Here is a 21,693-nt window from a genome sequence, read left to right as displayed (position 1 = left end):
CTGCCTTTGTCCCAGGGCGAGATCCTGGAGTCCCGGGATCAAGTCCCGCATCGGGCTCCCTGCGTGGAGCCTGCTCCTCCCTCTGCCTGTGTCTCTGCCTCTCTCTGTGTGTCTCTCATGAATAAATAAAATCTTTAAAAAAAATAAGATTCTATTTTTAATCTCTACACCCAGCATAGGGCTTGAACCCTGAGATCAAGAGTCACATGCTCTTACGATTGAGCCAACAGGAACCCCTCCTTTTGCCCATTTTTAAACATTAATTATGGGATCCCTGGGTGGTGCAGCGGTTTAGCGCCTGCCTTTGGCCCAGGGCGCGATCCTGGAGACCCGGGATCGAATCCCACGTGGGGCTCCCGGTGCATGGAGCCTGCTTCTCCCTCTGCCTGTGTCTCTGCCTCTCTCTCTCTCTCTGTGTGACTATCATTTAAAAAAAAAAAAAAAAAAATTAATTATTTTTTTTCTTTTCAATTTTTTTTTTTATTTATTTATTTTTTATTTACGATAGTCACAGAGAGAGAGAGAGAGAGAGAGAGAGAGGCAGAGACATAGGCAGAGGGAGAAGCAGGCTCCATGCACCGGGAGCCCGACGTGGGATTCGATCCCGGGTCTCCAGGATCGCGCCCTGGGCCAAAGGCAGGCGCCAACCGCTGCGCCACCCAGGGATCCCTCTTTTCAATTTTTGAAAGTTCTTTATAAGATCTGGGCACACATGTTTTTTTTAAGGATTTTATTTATTTATTCATGAGAGAGAGGCAGAGACCCAGGCAGAGGGAGAAGCAGGCTCCCTGTGGGGAGCCCGATGGGGGACTCAATCCCAGGACCCCCAGGTCACAGCCTGAGCTGAAGGCAGGCGCTCCACCGCGGAGCCCCCCGGAATGTTGAACCAGCCTTGCCTTCCTCAATAAACTCCACTTGGTCATGACGTGTTAATGCGGGACTCTGCATCTGCTAAAATTCTGTGTAGATCTTTTGCGTGGGTGACCACGATGGGAGATTGCTACCTTTCCTGTAATGTTGGGTTTTGGTATCAAAGGAATGCTGGCCGCTAGGAGAGCTGTGCATCACCCCCTTGCCGGGAGTGCACGTGTCCCTCCGGCCCCCCCACTCACGTGGGAAGCTCTAGTCCCCAAAGTGACCATATTTGCAGACGGAGCCCGTAAGGAGGTGATAAAGTTTAAATGAGGCCAGAAGGGTGGTACCCTCATCTGGTAGGACTGGTGGCCCTACAAGAGGAGGAGACAGCACGTGAGGCCACAGCCGAGGCAGCTGGCTGGGAGCCAGGAGGGGCCTCTCCCCGGGCCGCATCGGCAGGAGCCCCACCGCGGGTTTCCTGGCCGCGAGAAAACAGATCGCCGTCCACAGTGTGGGTGATGGCAGCACGAGCAGACGCATGCATCCCCAAGATATTTCACGCCAATCTGAACCTTTTTGGACTTGTTGAGACTGGTTTCCCTTCCAGAATTCTGGAAGTTTGGATAGAATGGGTAACCTTTTTCTCCCAGATACCCTGCGGAATTTGCCACTCGGGTCTGGACTTCTCCTCGTGGAAAGGTCTGAACTACGGACTTGTTTTCTTCCATAGATATGGGGTCGCTCGGGTTGTGATTTCTTGATCACTTTGTGTCTCATGTGGACTTTTGTCATTTTATCTAGATTGTCCAATTGTTTGGCCTGAAATTGTCCATAATATTCCCTAAGCCTCTGGACACGTGTAGAATCCCCGGCGTCTCCTCTGTGGTTCCCGCTGTGGGTACTTTGTGTCTTTATTTCCCTTCCAGCTCCATCTGCTTACGGTTTATGTAGTACGGATTTTCTCAAGACTCACTTCTGGCTCCGCTAATTCTCTGTGTTTTGTTTCATCGGTTTCCACTGTGGTGTGTTATTTCCATCATCCTGCCTAGCTGGGTCTCAGTCGCTGGGGTTTGTCGTTTCTGTTCATTTGAGGGGTTTCTTCCCTCCGGCCGCAGCCCCAGGCCCAGGCCTGCCAGGGCGGCCGGGAGCGGAGCCCGCAGGTGCTGCTGGCGAGTCAACTCGAAAGGCTGAGGCCTTTTGGTAGTTTTCTTCAGCCTGAGGATGCTTTACCCTTGTTATCTGGGGTCTACACATTTGAGAATATTCTAGGGATCTTTTTGTTACTGATTCTAATTTTATTCAATTGTGGTCAGAGGAAACATTTATAGAAGTTGATGCATTTTCTTTGACCTACAGACATTAGTTTCATGCCCCAGACCGTGAGCCACCTGGGTGAATGTCCCGTGTAGATTTGAAAAGAACGTGCTACGCTGCTGCTGGGCGGCGTGCTGTCAATCGGGGCAAACTGGCTGAGGGCGCGTCCGCCCCGCACGCCTGCCGAGTTCCCGTCTCTGCTCCGCCACTTCAGGAGAGCGGACTTTTAAAATCTTGAATTTTAGCTTTGTCTTTCTCTCTTCGGACCTATAACCTTTGCTTCCGGGGACTGTTCTGGGGCCGAACCATTCAGGACGGCTACGTCCTTTCCGCTAGTTGGCTCTTATCACTACGCGGTGACCCTTCATCCTGCATGTACTCTGCTGAGCCCGTCGCTGTTGACACGCTTGTCTACGTGGCAGCACGGCTGGGGGATCCTCCAGGCACGAGCAGCCCACGCGTGGACATCCGTTCGCGTTGGAGGACCCGCCTGCCCTCGGCCACTGTGAGCAGTGCTGCTACGACCGCTGCACATGGACGTGCGAGCCCCAGTTTAGGGCTCTTCAGTGTGTGCATCTCGGAGGGGACTTGTTGGCTCAGGGGAATTCTATGCTCAACTTTCTGAGGAACATGGAAGGACCACTGGGCTGTTTCTGGGTTCAACACACCCTTTCAGAAGCCTCGAGGTGGGCCTGGCCCCTGACGCACCCCGGATCCATCGGTGCCCACCCTTGGCTCTTGGGGCGCACATGCACAGGGGACCGCCCTGCCCTCTGACCTCCTCTGGTCCAGCCTCTGCACCTTTGCCTAAACCACTGCGATGGTCAGTCTCCCGGTCAACTTGGCCAGTTATGCCAACAGCCGTCTAGGTGCTGCTGTGAAGCTATTTTGTTGATGAGGGTCCTGCCCCTGGCCGCCTGACTTCAGGAAAGGTCACTCTCCATAAGGTGGGGCCTCCTCCCACAAGGCGGAGCCCTGGAGACTAGGACCTCCCGCAAGTAGCGCAGGGGACCCAAGACTTGCCCTGCTGACCTCTCCAAGGGCCCAGGGGTGGACTCTCTGCCTGCCCTCCTGGTTCCTTTCTCTGGTCAAACCCCCTGCCCCCAAGCCCCCCAGGGAGTCCCTGCCCCCCGGGGCTGTGGGGAGCAAATGGGCATCCACTCTGGGCCCCCACAGCAGCTGTTGGGAGGGAAGAAAGGGGGAACCGCAGGCCAGAGCTCAGATGGGGTTTAATTGTGGGGGGCTCTGCAGGGGCACGGCCCTCACCAGGTTGGTGTAGAAATGGAACAGGGTCTCTGGATAGGGCTCCTGACATGGACGGTTACAGTAAATCGCGGAATTCAAGCAGCAATTTGAATCATATTTCTTGAAAAACGAATACAGACAAACACAGAATGGGTGCCCGGCGCCCGGGGCTGCTCCTTTCCACAGGGCCCTGCATCATGGGGTCCCTGGGCCGGGCCTCCTGCGCCGCCGGCCTTCACCGGGTGGACGAGGCCCCGGCGTCTCCCCAGCGACGCAATAAATAGAACTGAATGGAGAACTGAGGAACGGACCCACGCGGCACACCAGGCTCCGCCCGGCCGACTCTTCACAGACCAGAGCAGGTCTCCGAGGCGGCGGCGGTGGCACGCAGGGCGCGGGCAGAGGTCCCACCGGCAGGACCCCCGGGCACCCCTGGGCTGCGGCGTGGCTAGCCCTCCCGCACGCTGACGCGCGGCTCGGCCAGGGAGCTGTGGATGATGCTGAGGATGGACTCTAGGCCGCTGCCCTCCAGCAGCGTGCGGTGGTCACCCTCGATCACGTGCACGGACACCTTGCCATCGCACACCTGGGACAGGTTGTAGTCGGCGCCCAGGCCCTCGCCGTACATGCTGCCCGTCTTGGCGCGCAGCAGCGTCACATTGCCGTGGTAGGTGGCCTGCGGCGTGTACTGCTCGGCGGCGCGCAGCTTGTGGTAGAAGGAGCGCGCGGCGAAGCTCAGCTCGCGGGGGTCCAGGCCCGCGTGGCTGTGCTGGATCAGGTCCACGGAGGCCACCACGCGCTCCTCCAGGCTCCCAAGGGGCAGCAGTGCCTCCAGCACCTGCGGGACCAGGTGTGAGCGGCTCTGAGCGGCCCTGCCCGTGGGCTCTGGGGAGCGCCCCCCCCACGCTGCAGGATGGCCCCTCCCCCCACCCGCTCCCAGGACCCACCTTGTCGTGCTCCATGTCGGTGAACTGCTGCACAAAGAAGCACATGGCCTCCGCCTCGGCCTCCGCCTCGCAGCCGGGGGTCATCTTGGCTCGGTAGCTCTGTGGAGGGAGGAGGGGCTGCTGCAGCGGCGCTGGGGCCCTGGGGGTGGGGATGGGGGCGCATCCAGGCCACCCGCGCCCTCACCTGCGTGTAGGCCAGCACATAGCTGTGTGAGCCATCAAACAGGAAGAGGCTGTTGTGTGTGGGGGCTGGACTCTGCTGTGCCGCCTGCAGTTGCGAGCACATCTCGAAGGCCACACAGGCCCCGTAGGAGTAGCCGGCAATGCGGTAGGGCCCCTCGGGCTGCACCTGCCGGATGCACTCGATGTAGTAGGCAGCCAGACTCTGGATGCTGTCCAGGGGTGCAGCTGTGGGGCAGAAGGAGGCTCAGTGGCAGGCAGGAGGCGGCCCCGGAGGCACAGGCCCCCACCCTGCTTTACTAGGGGCATGAGGACAGCCTTGCGGGACGGGTCACACCTCGGGTGCATTGCAAGCCATAGGTGGGGATGCTGAGCTTGGCGGCCAGGCTGTGGAACACGGTGATGGAGCCTTCGATGGGGTGCACCAGGAACAGAGGCCGCTCTGAGCTCTGCACGGAGTTCAGTCGCGTCAGGGTGGGGCCCTCCGGGTTCACCAGCAGGGTGCTGAGGTTCAGCTGCGCCTGCTGATAGGTGGGGCTGTCCTGCTTGGGTGTGGGCGCCCCCCGCTCTGCAAGGAGGAGCAGAAGCCGGGGGTCACACAGGCGGCCCCCCGCAGACCCCAGCACGGGCACACTCACCCCCACCTGCCTCGCGCTGCTGGTGGCCGGGGGGGACGGGAGGGGCATTCAGGCCGCCAGCTGGCCACTGCCAGGAGTAGCCCCAGAGAGCAGCCGGGTCCATCGGGGCCCCCCCAGACCCCGTAAATTCCGTTCTCCAAGTGCTCCCTCGCAGCCACGCACCGTCAGCCATGCCAGCCTTCGACGAAAGCTCCTGCAGCTTCCGGAGCGTGAGCTGGCGGATGTCCCGCATGGACAGCACCAGGTCGTGCTCGCGCTCCAGCATCTGGCGCACCTCCACGCCCATGAGCGAGTCCAGGCCCAGGTCCGCCAGTGTGCTGTCCAGGTTGACGGTGGCCAGGTCCCGGATGCCTGCAGACAGGTACTCAGTTGACAACTTGGGAGGGGGAGAGACCCCGGGTGAGCGCGGGCAGCTCGGTGGCTAGTCCCCATGAGGGAGGGCCGCTCACCTTTCCAGCCCACAGCACACGGCCCCCACCCAGCTGTGCCCGGGCCACTGGCCTGTCCCCTCCCGGAGCCAAAAAGCACGGCCTCCTTCTGAGCCAGGGCAATGGCCCCCCGGGGGCTGAGTGCCTGCCGGCGCGGGGACAGCGTGCTCCCTCACCCAGGATGTGGGCCACAGCCTTCATGAGGTCGTGCTGGGTGCTGCCATCACCCTGGGCGGCGGCCTTCTTCTCAGCCAGCACGAAGCTGCTCAGGACAGGGTGAGGCTGGTTCAGGAAGAGGTCCAGCACCTCCAAGCAGGAGGTCATCCGCTGAGGCAGCGTCCCACCGACGATCGTGTCGTTGGAACCCATCATCTCCAGGATGATGCCCACGTCACCGATGGCGCCCCACTGCACGGCGAGGCCTATGGGAGCGCAGGGCCGGGGGCGGGGGTGAGTGGGGGCACACGCGGGGGCGGCAGCAGGCAGGGGCCGCTGGGCGAGGGGGGGACCTGGCCCACCTGGGAGGCCATCATGCCGGCGCTTCTCACACACGCGCTCCATGGTGGAGTTGGCGAAGCCGTAGTTGGTCTGGCCAGCGTTGCCGCGCCCGCAGCTCACAGACGAGAAGGCCACAAAGTAGTCCAGCTCGGGGCATGCCGCCCGTGTCACCCTGTGGGTGTTGGGAGTCACACCCCGCTGGCTGGCCCTGCCCTGCCCCGCCCCCACCAACACGCCAGGGAGCCCCCAGCTCAGGCCCCAGCAGAGGCCCAGGGCCGGGTCCCTGTGTGGCAGAGGAAACTCTGTGTTGGGGTGCACAGCAGTAGGGGGAGGCATTGCTCCTAGTGTGTGCCAGGGCAGAGCCAGGCTGGGTTGGGGGCTGGGGGTCCTGCGCCTCACCTGTCCAAGTTCACGGTCCCACTGTACTTGGGCTTGTTGACGTCCTGGAAGAACTCAGGAGTTTGGTTCTCCAGCATGGCATCTCTCAGGACCTGGGGGTGAAGGGTGCTCAGTGCCTGCCCTGACCTCACATCCCGGGGGTGCTCAGCCTGGGAGGGTCTTTCCTGGACCCTGCAGAGTCGCACTCACCACGGCCAGGTTGAAGACTCCTCCCACAGGCCCCAGCTGTGCGGCCTCAGCGATGAGGCTCTGGGCTCCATCTAGCGAGCCGATGTTGCTGGTGGACACAAGGACCTGCACGCCCTGGCGCCTCCACTCACGGATGAGCTTGGCCTGGTAGCCTGTGGGACGCAGGGCAGCAGCGTCGGGCCCACTGGGGTTCTCCCCGAGGGCACACGAGGGCTGACCCATCGGCGTCCCCGCCCCGCCCCTCAGGCCTGCCCACCTGTGCGGATTCCAGAGCGGGAGGTCAGCACGAGTTTCTGGGCTCCTCGCAACACGAGCCACTGGGCCAGCTGCAGGCCGAAACCGCCCAGGCCCCCGGTGATGACGTAGCTCTTATGGGCCGGGCAGAAGGTCTTGGACACGGCTGTCATCATGGTGGGCCTGGTCACCTGTAGCGCCGCCTCCTGCTCCTCTTCGAGCACCTGGAGCCCAAGCAGCACCCCGCTTAGGCACGGCCCTCCGGGGCTGGAGCGGGGCACCCCGGGGGCCCTGCCCTCACCTGCACGACCACTTTGCCGATGTGCTTCCCTTGGGCCATGAAGCGGAAGGCGTCCTCCACCCGGTTCTTGGGGAACACGGTGCGCTTGAGGGGCCGCACTACACCATCCCGGATGCCCGCCTGCAGCAGCGCGGCCACCTCCCGCCAGCCGTGGCCTGCTTCGTCAAAGAGCGCGTCCAGCAGAATCCCGTGGAAGGTCACGTTCTTCAGGAAGACGGCCATGCCTGGGTGGGCGGGGGGCCGGCTCAGCACTCGCAGCCCCCAGCTGAGCCCGCAGCCCCCGCCTGCCCACGAGCCTTGCTGCCCGCCTCACCCAGTAAGTGGTTGTTGGAAAGGTCGAATTTGCCGATTTCCAGGAAGCGGCCGTGCTGGGCCAGGCACCGCACACTGGCCTGCAGCTTCTCTTCGGCCAGAGAGTTCAGAACCAGGTCGACACCTTGGCGGGTGGGGAAGGAGAGGTCCTTGGCGTCACGCCCCTGGCCTGGGTCTACACGGCCAGCCCTCGAACCCGCCCGGGCTGGTGAGGAAGCGGAGAGGAGGAGGGTGGGAGGACAGGTGGAGAGCGACCGCTGTGCCGGGGAGGCCACTCACCCTTCCCGGCCGTGTGCCGCAGCACGTGCTGTTCAAAGGATGTGTCCCGGGAGTTGGCAAAGCTGGTGTCACTGAGCTGGGGGAACCTGGCCTGGAGGTATGCCTTCTTCTCGGCCGAGCCTGGCAGGGAGAGGCACGTGCTGGGGAGCCGGGCCGTGGGGCTGGGGTGACGGCCCCGGGCTCCGGGGAGGGCCAATGGGCTTACCCACGGTGGTGAAGACGCGGCAGCCCAGGCTCAGGGCGATGGCGATGGCGGCCTGGCCCACGCCGCCCGAGCCCGAGTGGATGAGCACCGTCTCCCCATGCTGCACGCGCCCCCGCACCACCAGCGAGTAGTAGGCGGTGGTGTACACCACGGGCACGGTCGCTGCCTCCTCTAGGGTCCTGCGGGCACAGTGCAAGGACTCAGGTTGGGCCTGCGCCTCGGCTGTGGCCGTGTGGGGTACCGGGTCACGGTCCCGCCAACTCACCAGCTGGATGGCACGTCCCACAGGAAGTCCGGAGACAGCAGAACGGAGGTGGCCAGGCCTTCAGCGGGCACCAGTCCCATCACACGCTTGCCACTGGCGTCTCGGCCGGAGAACTCCATGCCCAGCATGCAGTCCCGCGCGGCCCACTTTCCTGCAGGCAGGTGGTTGTGGTGAGCCCTGTATCTCCCGTGGTTTGGAGGGGGGGCCCAGCATGCATGCTCAGGCCCGAGGAGCCTCCAGGGTCCTGAGGGTGGCAGGTCAAGGCACCTCTTCTTCCCAGCCTCTGGCCGTGCCCATGGGATGCAGCCGTACCTGGGATGGCATCAGGGGAGAGCTTGCCCGTGGCCAACATGATGTCTCGGAAGTTAAGGGAGGCGTAGTAGACGGTGCAGAGCTGGACCCCAGGCTCAGTGAGCTGGGCATGACGCAGAGGAGAGCAGACCCAGCGGATGGAGGAGAGGTCCCCCCGGGTGAGGACATTCACGAAGGCGTGCTCAGTCTGCTCCTCTGGTAGGCCTGAGGGCGACAGGAAGTGGGGCTGCCACAGGGGCTTCCCGGCCAGGGCCCTTCAGCCCCACTGTCGTGCTCAGCCCCCCAGATACACGGCAAGGAGCCGGTGGCATCATGGAGGCATCCTGGAGCGCTCACCGTGCTCCAGTGGGAAATGGCGGAAGGCTCCCCAGGACCCATCCCGGTAGATGTTCATCACGAGGTCCCCCTGTAACACCTTCTGCAACTCTGAGGAGCTGGGGTCCATCTTGGGGATGGGGGATGTGCTGCTCAGGTTGGACACCAGGATGCATCTGTAGGTAGGAAAACAGATGAGGAAAGGGGGAGAGAGGAGAGGTGCAGAGGGAGGGGAGGGGCAGAGAGAGGGGAGGAGAGAGAGGGGAGGGAGGAGAGAGGGGGGGAGAGAGGGGAGGAGAGAGAGGGGAGGGGGGGAGGGAGAAAGGGCGAGGTAGGGGAGCAGGCAGCTCTCTGGGCCCCTCACCGAACCCGGTGCCCACTGGGCTCTTTGCGGAGACAGTTCACCATGCCCACGACGCCCGACGTGATGCAGTTAGTGGCTGTCAGCCACACGGGTCGGGAGGAGCTGTCAGCCAGAACGTTCTGCAGGAGGAGAGAAGGGTTGGCCTCTGGGACGGTTCCCCGGGCCCATGGTCACGGTCACGGTCACGGTGCTGGGGGCCCAGCCAGGCCTGACCTTCAGTGAGTCCACCCATCGGAAGCTGGTGTCCTCCACAGGCAGGAAAACGGGGCTGTCCTGGGGGCCTGGCCGGCGGCACAGGAAGAGCGCGGAACCGTAGAAGGACCTCTTCAGGGCCACCAGGTGCAGCGACGCGCCCGCAAACACTCGTTCCCACTCGTCCTGCATGTGTGGGGTGTCTCAGTGCTGGCCCCGCCCCGCCCAGGCCCCGTCCCCGGCCCACCCTCGCGGCCCCGCTCCCACACCTGGCTCAGGAGGCTCTGGCTGCCCCCCAGCTGCTGCTGCTGCTGCTGCTGCTCAGGGCCCGTGAGGAAGGCGACGGTCTCTCCCAGGGGGTGTCCCCTGAGCAGGGCGTGCAGCAGCAAGAAGCCGCCCTCCCTGACAGCGGCCACCATGTGGCTGAGGGCCGAGGCTGGGTCGGGGAGGGTGGCCACCGCACAGTTGCACACCAACAGGTCGGCCGTGCCCAGGTTGCTGGGGGCGGGCTGGGTGGGGTCCCACTGGCCCTGGGCCATCCCGAGCTCCTGCAGTTTGGTCTGGGCGGCCTCCAGGGCCTGAGGGTGGCGGTCGGTGGCTGTGTAGTCCAGCTGCAGCAAGGGCTGGGTGCTGAGCAGCGTGGGGATGCGGGTGTACAGGCGACCATCACCAGCCAGCACCTGGAGGGAGGACAGCCTCCTGGATCAGCCGCCCACTGCACAGGCCTCCTGATCCCAGCTGGGAACACCGGCCAGAAAGGCCCACCCACTGGCCAGCGCCCTCCCTGCCCGAGGTCAGGGCAGCCCGGGAAGGGACGTGAGGGCAGCCTGGGCACAGCTTCTAACCCCGTGACCTCACGCCAGGCGGTCCGCACACCCACCTCCACTATGTGCATCCTGAGACTGGTCATATTCTCCAGGGCGGTGTCCGTGCACGCCTTCAACGCCGAGGAGTCCAGAAGGCCGCAGAGCAGGGGATCATCGTGCAGCAGGGACCTCTGCTGGGCCAGGAGCTGGGCCAGCTCCAGCTGCAGGTTGCCATTGAGCTGCAGCTGGCAGGCAGCGGCCAGCAACTGAGGCAGGCCTCCCTGTGGGAACTCGCGGGGGACCTGGGCCCCATCCAGCCCGGGTACCACCATCTTCAGGCCCTGCTGGGCCACCTTGGTCTGCAGTGCTTGTGCCAGCCCTGGGGGGGTGAGGGGGCAGAAAGGGGCGCTAGGGAGGGTCTCAGCTGGGCCAGCACTCCCCCCAGCACGTCTGCCTGGAGCAGGGATCCATCCAGAACCAGGACCCATGTGACTGTCCTCCCAGGGCCCACATCCTGGCCCTGTCCCCGCATAAGCAAATGCATGGGAGAGACGGGGTGGGCAGCCTGGTCCCCTAAGACTAAGAACTACCCTTCCAGGGTGTCAGGGGCACAGAGGAGGGCTAACTACGTAGTGTGGGCTCAGTGCTGGACATCCCCCGTGGCACCCCAGTCTGTTCTATCCACCCATCTGCATGGGGACGGGACGAGCCCTTGCAGGGGATAGTCTGCAGGGCCAGGCCCCTGTGGCACCACACGCAGATGGCTGGCTGGGGACGTAGCGAGGAAGGACCAAATCCAACATTGTGCCTAGAGCCCCTGCCCAAGATGGGGAGCCTCTCGCAGAAGCAGCAGGACGCTGCAAAGCGCGGGGGGTGTGGTGAGAAGCTGAGAAACACCCCCATTGCCAGAGGCGTCAGGGGCCAGAGCGCAGGTGGGGAGCTGGCCTCACCCCTACACAGCTGCAGCTCCTCCTGCAGGGCTGCGTTTCCAGCCAGGACGCCTCCCTCCATGTAGGGGGTGAAGGAGAACTTCTCTAGGATGGGTGCATGCTGCTCCTGCTGCCGTCTTGGGGCCACAGAAGCGTGCAGGCCCAAGATGAGGGCACCGCCGGCTACCGTGCTGTTCAGGCAGCTGCTCACCTTCACGTCGACCACTGAGGAAAGAGGTGGGTGAGCATGGGCAGCACCTGGCGCAGCGACACAGGCCTGCGGGGACTGGGCGTGGGCCTACCTCGGGCATCGCCCTTCAGCGAGTACACTTTCTGCTGGTGAAGGGCGGGGTCGATGTGGATGGAGGTGATGCGGGTGGGCAGGCACAGGGTGCGCTGTGGATTGCCCAGCATGGACGTCTGCAGCATGGCGTCCAGGAAGACCACCCAGTTGTCCTTCCACAGCAGCTGGCCGGCTTTGCCTGTGGCAGAGGGGCTGTCAGCTTGGCTGGTCTGGGTCTCTCTTGCTCACGGCACCCTCTCCTCCATGCCCTGGCCTGGGTGCCCCCAGCGGCCCCTCACAGCTTGGGTGACGCCGGAGTCACATGGCACCTGGATTCTGGGCAGCAGGTCAGGCCCTGCCTGAGGGGAGGCGGCCCCGAGGCTCGTTCCCAGAGCATCAACGGACATTTGGTGCCCTACCTTCAAGGTTGGTCTCCAGGATGCCCTGAAAGTGGGGGCCGTAGTCATAGCCACGCAGCCGCAGCTCCTTGTACACGTCCCCCTGGGTGAGGCGGAACGCGGCCATGGGGTCCGTGGGGTCCGTGGGGTCCACGGGGTCTGCGCCACCATGGAGGTCGAACAGCTTGGGGTCAGGGTCCTCCCACTGGTACACCTTTCCTATGGGTCGGGGGCAGAAGGGTCTGAGGGTGGGCAGAGAGGAGCTGGCGGCTGAGGTCCACTCAGAGGCCAGCCCCTACCAGACCCTGCAGCCCAGCCAGACGCCCTCTGCTCACCGCTCACTATCAGGTTGCCATTCTCAGACACCTCGAAGCTCTGGGAAGCCTCTAGAAGCCGCACTTCTAGGGCCATGGTCCCTGTGGACAGCAAGGTAGTAGATGAGCATCAGGGCTCAGCAGTCGGCTCCCCACCCTGACCCCAGTGGCCCACCCCATCTCACCGGTCTTGGGCAAGATGGTGGCCTGGTGCAGCGTCACGTCCTCAAACACCACGGGCATCTCCTCCATGTTTTGGTTCAAGGCACGTGCCAGCATCTTCCAGGCCAGGCACAGGTAGCCGGTGGCAGGGAAGAGGACACGGCCATCGATGCAGTGGTCCACCAGGTAGTGGTCAGGGGACTCGGGGCTGGTGTCTGTGTGGGCTGGACCTTAGTGCCGGCGGCCAGGAGGGAGAAGCCAAGCCCACCGGCACCCTCGCCCGATCCCTCTACTGCCCTTGGCCCCACTCACCAATCTTGCAGATGGTGGCAGCGGACGAGCCGGTGGAGCCGTTGGGGAAGTCCTCGGCGGCAGGCACGTCCCAGATCTGACTGTGGTCCCACTTGATGTGGGGGGAGATGAGAGGGGTCCCCCGGGGAACCGGGAAGTCCATGGGTGGGAACAGGCCGTTGGGGTTGGCGTCCATGCTGGGGGGTGGCAGGGAGGTGTGAGGCACACACCGGGCCCCGGTGGCCTCGCCTGGGACCATCCTGTCATTCCCACAGCCCACCACCTCCCATGGGACCCCGCAGATCGCCATTGGGGTGGGGGCCGTAGCACGGGGCTCGGGCGGCCCAGCACCCCCAGCCCACTTCCTGGGGATGACCCCACAGCCACGGAGCGGCCCCGATAACAGGCTTCACCGTCGGGAGAAGCCGGGCGTAGGCCCCCGCCCCCGGCAGCGGCAGCTGACCCACCCCAGCAGATGCAGCTTGCCCGTGTTCCTGAGGAAGAACTCCAGGTTGTCCTTCTGCTCCTTCTTCATCAGGGGGATGATGGCGCAGCTGGGCTTGAGGCCTCTCTTCAGGACGGCCTGCGGGGGCAGACGGCTTGGCCTTCCTCACAGGTTCCCACCCTCCCGAGGCCCATTCCCTCAGCCCCCCGGCCCCCGCCGCCCCTTCCCGCCCCCGGGCCCCGCGGGGACGCACCTGCAGCAGGGCGTGAGGTGCGATCTCCACCACCACGGCGTGCTCAGGCACGTGGCACAGCGCCTCCTGGAACAGCACGGGGCTCACCAGGTTGTTGACACTGTACTCCGCCGAGCACATGCGGGCCAGGCTGCCCTGCCACTGGGCCTCGGGGATGGATGTGCTGAGCCAGCGTGCGGAGCGGGGCTTTGGCTCCCGGATCACCTGCACACACGGCATGGTCAGCTGTGTGGGCACTCAACCCCCACCCGCGCCTCCAGGAAGTCCCCCGTGGGGCGGCCAGCCCACCTTCTTGAGGGCCTTCAGCAGCGTGGGGGCGATGGACTCCATGAAGTAGGAGTGGAAGGCCATGCCGCCCGTGCGCACCTCCTTGGCAAACACGCCCTCCTGCCTCAGCTCCTCCAGAAACGCGGCCACCTCAGCCTAGGGACAGGGGTGCCAGGAGTGGACGAGTGGAGCCGGACCATCTGCCTGGGTCCCCACACAAAGCTCTCCGTGAGGGTCGGGAAGGGACTCGGGGACAAGCCTGGCCTCCTGGGGCCTACCTGAGGTCCCGAGATGGTCACTGTGTCTTCGGAGTTGTGGCAGGCGGGCACAACGCCAGGGGGACAGCGCCGTTTACACTCCTCCCAGGTTAGGCCTGTGGGCAGGGATGGCCTCAGGGGGCGGGCAGCGGGGAGCCAGGGCCCCACCAAGAGGAAGGCGCTGCCCAGGGCAGGCCTTAATGACAGGGGTGCGGTAATGACAGCCGCCGAGCGGGGCCTTTATGGGGCACTTTCACTCCTGCCGTGTTTGATCTCGGGGGAAGGTGTCTCCCCTGTCGTCCCACAGGCGGGGAGCCGGGTCCTGCTGCAGTGAGGACAGCCCACCCCAACCAGTCCCTGGGGTGGTGGCTCTGGGAGGTGTCCCTCCTGTCCCCGGCCTAGCCTACTGCTTCTCCTGCAGCCCCTGGGGGGCAGGTGCCAATGGAAGGGGGCCAGGGCCAGTGCACCCGACACCCTACATCTTCTAGTGCGGGGAGGGGTGCTGTTCATGCCCCACATGGCTTTAGCCCAGTTGGTAGGAAGAGCAGCAGTGTGGACTGATGCTGACCGCTGAGTGGGCAGGGGCCGGGGGGGCCACCGGGCACCCTGCAGTGAGGACGGTGGCCGATGGAGCTCCCCGAGACCCCCGGCCACTGCCCAGGGTGAACACGAGGAACGCCAGAGATGACACCCCCACCCCAAGGGCTCCTGGGTTGGTGGGAGGTGTGGAAAGGGGGGGCCCAGAGGGGACACCTACCCACGGCTGCCATGGCCCCTGGTGGGATGCTGGCCTCCTTGATGCACTGGCCCCTCCAGTAGGCAGTGAGGACGGCCTCCTCCTGAGAAAGGCAGCCATCTGCGTAGCCGCAGGCCACCTCCCCCAGGGAGTGCCCGATGATGCCGTCGGGTCGCAGGCCCATGGAGGTCAGCAGGTCTATGAGGGCAATCTGCGAGGAATGGGGACGTGATGGGTCACACCTGTTCTGGGGATGCCAGGCTGGCCCCCAGCACTGTCACAACAGCCCCTAGACCCCATGGGCGCACCTGGATGGCGGTGAGGCTCACGAAGGCATGGACGATGTCGTCAAAAGTGGTCTCGTCTGTGCTCAGCAGCAGCTCAGACAGCTGTAGGCCCAGGGGCCTCAGGGCCTCACTGGAGCGCAGGATGGAATTGTGGAAGCTGCTCAGGCGCAAGAGGCTCGACCCCATGCAGCGCCACTGTGCACCCATCCCTGTTGCAGAGAGAGGTGTCAGGGTGGTGGCCGGCCAGCTGCAGCCACTGCTCCCCCTCCGGGGAGGGCCTGGGGAGCAGGGTTCGCACCAGAGCAGATGAACCAGAGGGGACGCCGGCCGGCAGGCAGCTGCTGCACCTCCTGCACCTCGTGGCTGCCGTCCTCGCTGCCCAGCACAGTGTAGCCCCGGAAGGGCATGGCGGAGGGGGAGCTGGCCGCGATGTCATTGAGCATGGTCACGAAGGCCACGTCCCGGCTGTGCTGCTGGCCCTTTTCCAGCAGGCACCGCACGGCCTCTGGGGTCCGCCCGCTGGCCCGCAGCAGACGGGGCAAAGTGATGTGTGGGGTGGTCGGCCTGGGTGGCCGCGTGTTGGGCTGGAGGACGACGTGCACATTGGAGCCGCCAAAGCCGAAGGAGTTGATGCCCACGTTGCCTCCGCGGACCGGCCGGGGCCGGTCCACCACCTGTAGCCGCCCATCCTGGAGTGCCAGGATCTCAGGGTTCGGGCTGTGGAAGTGCAGGTTGGGAGCCCAGAGCCCGTGTTCCAGAGACAGCAGCACCTGCGGGGGGCTCGCAGTTGGCGGGGCAGCCGGCCCTGTGCTCCCTACCCTGCTGCCTGCCACCACGCACTCCGTCCCCCGGCCTCACCCTGCCACAGCCCCAGGACCCAGTGGCCAAACCACACCCCACACCGCCCCGCCTCCCCGCAGCCCACTCCAGGTCCTGGTTCTCGCAGGAACTGCAAGCAGGTTACAGCAGCCCCAGGAAGCCAGAAGCTGCCAGTGCACGGTCTCCCCAGGACCCGGCCACCTGCTGGGGCTGTTGTGGCCACTGCCACCCACTCTGGCCGAGTGTGGGCCCCGCAGGGCACCAGAGGCCGGCATGCCTCAGCACAGCCCGTGGGAACCCTCCCCGCCTGCCAGGAAGGATGGCTCCACAGCAGCCTGCTGACCTTGGCCAGAGCCGCGAGCCCCGAGGCGGGCTCTGGGTGCCCCATGTTGGACTTTGTGGACCCGATCAGCAGGGGCTCCCGGCGGGTGCTGCAAAGGGCTCGGTCGATGCTGTTCAGCTCCTGGGGGTCGCCCACCTATGGAGGGCGAGGGGAGGATCAAGGCCCACCCGGGTGCCTCTTGGGCGGGGGGCGTGGGGGCGGGGGCGGGCTCTCACCTTGGTGCCTGTGCCGTGGGCTTCGATGTACTCGAGGGACTCCGGGGCCAGCCCCGCCGGCTCGTACAGGGAGCGGATGAGCTGCTCTTGTACCTCCCCGGAGGGGAAGGTCACACCTGCGGGAGGAGCCAGACCTCAGCCCCCAAGCCACGACCCCGGCTGGCCCGGCCAGGGGAGGGGGGCACCCACCTTGTTCCTTGAAGCCATCCGTGTTGGTGCCGGCATTCAGGATGGTAGCGTACACTCGCCGGGCCAGGGACTTCTTGGTCAGCAGCATGGCCACCACGGCCTCCGCCCGGCAGTAGCCGGCTCCTGGGAGCAGACGGCACATCAGGCCCAGGGGCTCTGGGGCGGCAGGGCAGGTGCCGTGGCCCCCCTGGTCCCCCTGGCCCACCACTCACCAGCCTCATCGAAGGACTTGCAGATGCCCTCTGGACTCAGCATACCCAGCTTCATGAACTGTACAGAAGTGTTGGGCTTGAGCAGGATGTTAATGCCACCCACGATGGCACACGGGCACTCCCCGCTGCGGATGGCCTGGTAGGCGCTGTGCAGAGCCATCAGGCTGGAGGAGCAGGCCGTGTCTAGAGCGACGCTGGGCCCTGCGAGCAGGAGTACAATGTGGGGCCCTGGCGGCTCTAGTGGGGGGCCCTCCACTGCGAGTCCGGGACGCTGACCCCTTGGCCTTGACCAGCCTTCCTGGGGGAACCAGAGGCCCAGAGGGGCTGGGGGGTACCCACCTTTAAAATCAAAGAAGAAGGAGAGGCGGTTGGCCATCATGGCGCGCTGGCAGCCCACCATGCTGTAGCCCAAGAGGGTCTCGGGGTCTCGGCTGAGGGCCTCTGAGGCCTCAGAGCCACTCACGCCCACCCAGACACCGGTGCGTGTCCCTCGGAGTGACGCTGGGTTGATGCCTGCAGGAAGCGACGGTAAGACCTCGCGGCCTCTCCAGCCTGGGTCTGGGCGACCCCTTCCCCGCTTCACTCTGGAGGGGCCCCAGCAGGGCAGCCAGCCCAGGTAGGGCTGAGGACAGATAACTGGGTCACAAGGAACCCGGGGCCCAGGGGACGGTAGGGCGCCAGGCTGAGAGACCAGAGAAAGCCGAGGTGAGGACAGAAGGCAGCATTGTCCCCAGAATACTCCCCTGGCCCCTGGTGTCACCAGTAGGGTCTGGCAAGCCCCAATGACCAATGAGCACCCAAGCACCAAGGGCAGCCTACCCTAGGACAGGCCAAGATAAGGAAACAGAGGGAGACAAAGGCTGAGTGTCCAGGCTGGGAAAGGAGGGGGGGACCCTGGCCAGGACCCGGGGAGTGGCATCCAAGGTCTCCGGGTGAGGACTGGGCAGTGGGAAGGCCTCTGCTCGCCCTTCACCCCGGGGTGCTGTGTGCCTGCAACACTGTCCATTTCAGTGTGGGCGGGGGCTAGCCGTGTGGAGCCCCTGCTGGAGGGCGAGCTGCAGGGTCAGGACTGCTAGCCAAGGTGGGAGCGGGTGGCCCCAGGGGCCCCTTCAGAGCCAGGCTCCTGCCACCCACCTGCTGAAACACCACACCCACACGGTCGGCCTCCTTTCCCTGCCAGCTAGGACTTCCGTGCCCCTGCGGCAGTAGGGACAGGTCTGTGCCCCGGGACGAGGGACAGCCGTCTTGAGGCACTTGTCCAAGGCCACACACAACCCAGACGGGGGAGAGTGGACAGCACGAGTCCCGGGGGCTGGACCCCATCTCCTGCTCTGCCTGGCACGCCACCCTCGCCCCAAGAGCAGCTGTCCACTGGGGAGGGCAGAACCTGGGCGTCCGGGCACACCAGGGCCACCTGCATGTATGTTGTGAAACCTCGACCTGCTCGCAGGCCCACGCCCCCCCAAGCTCCTGGGCCTGGACCAGCGCCCCGGGGAGCCGCAGCGCCTTGCGCTTCCTGTGGCTCCAGGCTCTGACTCGGGACGTGAGCTGCTTTTAGCAGTGAGAATTGGCGCTCTCCCGACTTCCAGGCAGGGGGACCCTCAGGGATGGGACCCCCCGCCGGCCAGCAGCTTCACAAAGACTCACCTCCGTCCAAGATGGCCTCGTACGCGACCTCTAGCAGCAGGCGCAGCTGCGGGTCCATCGTGTGGGCCTGCTTGGGGTGGACCCCGAAGAAGGAGGCGTCGAACCGGGACAGGTCCTTCAGTTTGCCGGACCTCCTGGGCAGGCCGTAAAGCCCTGCAGACACAGGCAGGGCCAGGCCGGGGGCCCCGAGTGACCCACGGCCAAGTCCCTGTGGCGGTGGGCGAGTGCTGCGGGGCCCAGGGTGCCTCTGGGACAGCAGCCCCCCTTCCCCCGCCGGGTGGCCGCGTGGGAGGCGGCCTTGGAACACAGCACGCTGGGGACCTCCTCCTCCACCGCCCACCTCTGTCCTGGCCCCGGACCCCGGGCTGACGCTGCCTGGCTGCCGAGGCCGGGCCAGGCCCCACCGGCTGACTCACACCCCGTAGATCAGGTAAGGCCGCTCTGCACGGGAGCCTACTGGGCGGGAGGGCGTCTAACCAGCTACCTGTGGAGCCCGGCGTCGCACCTGCCAGTGGCTGGGCCGGAGGGCTGCCTGGCCTCACCTGGATCTGCTCCTCCAGCAGCTCACCTGTGCCCAGTGCTGGCCCCCCGCCTCCCCTGGGCTCCCAGGCCCCGGCGTCGCACCGGTGCCTGGTGGCTCTGCAGTCGGGGCGGGCTCAGGCTAGAGTGGCGGTGCCTGGGCAGCTGGGAGGCTGCCTCCACAGCCAGAACGGGCCAGGGCCTCCCTGTGTGGGGGGAGAGGCCGAGGGCCACCAGCTCACCTGCCTTCCACCTCCTGTCGTCGTCTGTCACCATGTCCACAGAGCCGATGAGATTGGCCCAGAACTCCTCCATGTTGTCCGACTCGGGCAACTTCCCGGACATGCCAGCAATCACCACCTCCTCCATGGCTGCTCTGCGCAGGATGGGGAGTGCGGGGGCCAGACGCTGGTCAGCCCTGGTCAGCCCTGGCTGCCGGCCGGCTGGCTGGCGTGCAGCCTCCTGCGGGGCCGCCGCTCCCACCCTGTCCCCTGGCTTCCTGGCCCCACAGCACCACCTATGGGTTTGGGAGCAGTGACACCAAGATCCAGGTGGCCAGCTTCTGCATCCCATGCTGGCCTGGACAGAAGCTCGGGTGCACGGCGCAGGGGTCTGTGCTGCTCTGCCCAGCGCTTGCTTCTCCTTGGGTGGGCTGGGCCTTCTGGTCTTTGGCACTGGCCAGTGTCACGTGGGGCCCTGGCCTAGGTGACTGACTACAGCAGGGCCCTGCTGCCCCGTGTCTGCCCCCACAACAGTTAGTGGCCTCTGCAACCTGCTGCTGGGCTGCTCCGAGAAGGGACCCCACAGAGGGCGGCAGGCAGGGCCACCCTAGAAGGGCCGGACCCTTCCCGGGATAGGGCCGCTCGGCTTTGGTCTGCGAAGAGCCGACCCAGAGAACCAAGCAGGCAGGGGAGAAGGGTGCCGAAGCTCGAGTGGAGGTCCTGCGCCCACCTCCCAGCTCGGTCTCCACGCGGGGACAGGGCCCGACCACCGCCAGGGCTTGGGGGGACACAGGGGTCCCAAGCGCCAGGTCCCTGCAGGGCTCTGGGGAAAACGGCCCCGCAGGCCGGAGCCCCCGCCGCCTGCCCGCCCGCAGCGTGCGGCCTGGGGAAGCCCCCGCGCCGCCGTCCGCCGTCCGCCGGGCAGGGGCAGGGGCAGGGGCAGGGGCAGGGGCAGGGGCAGGGGCAGGGGCAGGGGCGCCGCGCGCTTCCGCCAGGGCCCGGCTGCTCGTGGGGGCCCGGGGGGCGGATGCGGGGCGCGGGGCGGCGCGGCGGCTCCCTCGTGGGCGGCCCGACCCCGACCCCGACCCCGACCCCGACCCGGACCCCGACCCCGCCCGCCCCAGCCCGAGCCCGACCCGCGGCGCCGAACCAAGGCCCTCGGGGGGCGCGGGGGCGGCGGCGGGCGGCGGCCTCCCCACTCGTGCGCGCGCCGGGCCGAGCCGGGCCGCCCAGGCCGAGGGGCCCGCGTGGCCCGGGCCGCCACCAAGATGGCTGTTCGCCGCGCGCCGCCGCCCCCGCCCGCCCGCCCGCCCGGCCCCTCCGCGCCCCGCCGCGCCCCGCCGCGCCGCCCCGGCCCCGTCGTTGGAGCGCCCCGGGAGCGCGGTGCGGCCGGCGGCGCCCCCGGCCCCGGCCCCGGCCCCGGCCCCGGCCCCGGCCCCGGCCCGGCTCGTACCTGCTGTGGGCGCGGGCGGCGGGGCGGGCGGCGGAGCGAGGATGCAGCGCGGTGCGGAGGGGCCGGGCCGCTGCCGTCTCTCTGGCTCCCTCTAGGCCGGCGCCGACTCTATTTAACCGCGGCCGTCCCCGCGCGGACACGCCACATGGGCTGACAGCTTGGCTGCGCCGCCCAGGCCAATGAGCGTCGGGGCTGCGCCCCGGGACCCGGCGCGCCGCCGCCGGTGGGGTGATGCCGCGCGCCCCCGAGCCTCCGGGACCCCGCGCGGGGGCGCGCGGGGCTGGGGGGCCCGGCACGCGGGGGGGCCCGGGGGGCGCCGCATCGCCCCCGCCCCCGGCTTCCGTGCCCCGCCCCCGCGGGCCCGAGCCGCGGCACCGCCGGGGACGCACGCGCACGCGCCGGGGCCGGAGCCCGGGGCCGCCCCCCGCCCCCGCCCCCTCCCGGGCCGCCCCCGCCCCCCCGGGCCGCCCCTCCCGCCCCCGCCCCCGCCCCCGCCCCCCCCCCCCGGGCCGCAGGGCCGCGTGCGCGCCGCGCGGTGCAGCTGGACGGGGCTGTGCTTGGGCGCCACTCGGGGACCATGCGGGGGCGGGCCGGGGCGCGGACCCCCGAGGACCCGCCGACCGGCCCGCGCTCGGGCCCCGCGGAGCCGGGCCGCGGGGGGGGCGGGGCTCGCCGGCCGCCGCGGCCAATCGGGGCCCGGGGGCGTGCGCTCCGGCCCAATGGCGGCGCGCGAGTGGGCGTTGCTAGGCGATAGGGTGATGGGCCGGGCGGCGCGGCGGTCGTTGACCCCTGCCGAGGGCGCCCCGGGCGGGGTCACTGCCGGTCAGCGCGGCGCGGCCCGGCCTCCCCGCGCTCGCGGGCCCGGCGCGCGCCCCACGGCCCCCGGAGCCCGCGTCTGGGGCGGGGCGCGGACACCGCTCGGCGCCGCTCGAACAAAGGCGCCCCCTTGGGCAGAGGCGCTGGCGCGCGCACGTGGCCGCCCGCACCCACCGGCGTGCACACGGGCGTGCACACCGGCCGACGCTCCCCTGCGCACCGGGTGGCTGAACTTCCAGAAAGGCCCGGGCTTCCGGACCCGAAGGAAACACCCACCGTCTAGGGCTCAGCCGAGAGCCGGGCACGGCGCCCTCCCGCCCCGGTGGCCGTGCCCCGCAGGACCCAGGCCGCCTCGGGGC

The 21,693-nt window shown here is 66.8% G+C and overlaps 1 protein-coding gene and 1 long non-coding RNA gene across 4 annotated transcripts in view; one reads left to right on the top strand and one right to left on the bottom strand.

Annotated features, from left to right (window-relative positions):
• Positions 1 to 3,381: 3,381 nt before the first annotated feature.
• FASN (fatty acid synthase) lies at positions 3,382 to 20,672 on the bottom strand. Of its 3 annotated transcripts, none has more exons than XM_038546252.1 (42): positions 20,519 to 20,672; positions 19,087 to 19,220; positions 18,326 to 18,478; positions 17,018 to 17,191; positions 16,679 to 16,879; positions 16,467 to 16,589; positions 16,278 to 16,393; positions 16,063 to 16,197; positions 15,199 to 15,670; positions 14,922 to 15,109; positions 14,635 to 14,824; positions 13,899 to 13,993; positions 13,642 to 13,776; positions 13,354 to 13,557; positions 13,123 to 13,238; positions 12,677 to 12,852; positions 12,388 to 12,579; positions 12,224 to 12,304; positions 11,910 to 12,107; positions 11,510 to 11,689; positions 11,229 to 11,432; positions 10,353 to 10,657; positions 9,742 to 10,152; positions 9,494 to 9,658; positions 9,281 to 9,399; positions 8,938 to 9,092; positions 8,602 to 8,805; positions 8,290 to 8,440; positions 8,025 to 8,203; positions 7,820 to 7,939; positions 7,542 to 7,664; positions 7,229 to 7,452; positions 6,950 to 7,151; positions 6,694 to 6,845; positions 6,505 to 6,596; positions 6,126 to 6,277; positions 5,784 to 6,029; positions 5,342 to 5,530; positions 4,879 to 5,109; positions 4,546 to 4,769; positions 4,362 to 4,460; positions 3,863 to 4,252 (listed from the first exon to the last, which is right to left on the bottom strand). In XM_038546252.1, exons 2-42 carry the CDS (start codon positions 19,211 to 19,213, stop codon positions 3,863 to 3,865), a joined length of 7,593 nt encoding a protein of 2,530 aa, XP_038402180.1. In that variant the 5' UTR covers positions 19,214 to 19,220; positions 20,519 to 20,672. The 3 variants fall into 3 exon arrangements, with proteins under 3 accessions (XP_038402179.1, XP_038402180.1, XP_038402178.1); XM_038546250.1 differs by having other exon boundaries at positions 19,087 to 19,215; positions 20,519 to 20,654; XM_038546251.1 differs by lacking the exon at positions 20,519 to 20,672 and having other exon boundaries at positions 3,382 to 4,252; positions 19,087 to 19,213.
• The window catches only part of LOC119873203, a 32,519-nt gene continuing 27,792 nt past the window's right edge, over positions 16,967 to 21,693 (top strand). The window contains exon 1 of the long non-coding RNA XR_005364106.1: positions 16,967 to 18,755. This is a non-coding gene — a long non-coding RNA (uncharacterized LOC119873203). The remainder of the gene's footprint in view (positions 18,756 to 21,693) is intronic.

The sequence above is a fragment of the Canis lupus genome, chromosome 9 (genome assembly GCF_011100685.1).
Source record: "Canis lupus familiaris isolate Mischka breed German Shepherd chromosome 9, alternate assembly UU_Cfam_GSD_1.0, whole genome shotgun sequence".
NCBI lineage: Eukaryota > Metazoa > Chordata > Mammalia > Carnivora > Canidae > Canis > Canis lupus.
The sequence above is the reverse complement of the archived record's forward strand: the minus strand, read 5'-3'. Positions and strand labels throughout refer to the sequence as shown.

Coding starts and splice junctions, on each gene's coding strand:
- FASN (XM_038546252.1), bottom strand. CDS start 19,213: ATGGAGGAGGTGGTGATTGCTGGCATGTCCGGGAAGTTGCCCGAGTCG. Junction 8,204..8,289: donor TGGGACGTGCCATCCAGCTG/GTGAGTTGGCGG, acceptor CTGTGCCCGCAG/GACCCTAGAGGAGGCAGCGA. Junction 6,030..6,125: donor CCGGCATGATGGCCTCCCAG/GTGGGCCAGGTC, acceptor GCGCTCCCATAG/GCCTCGCCGTGCAGTGGGGC.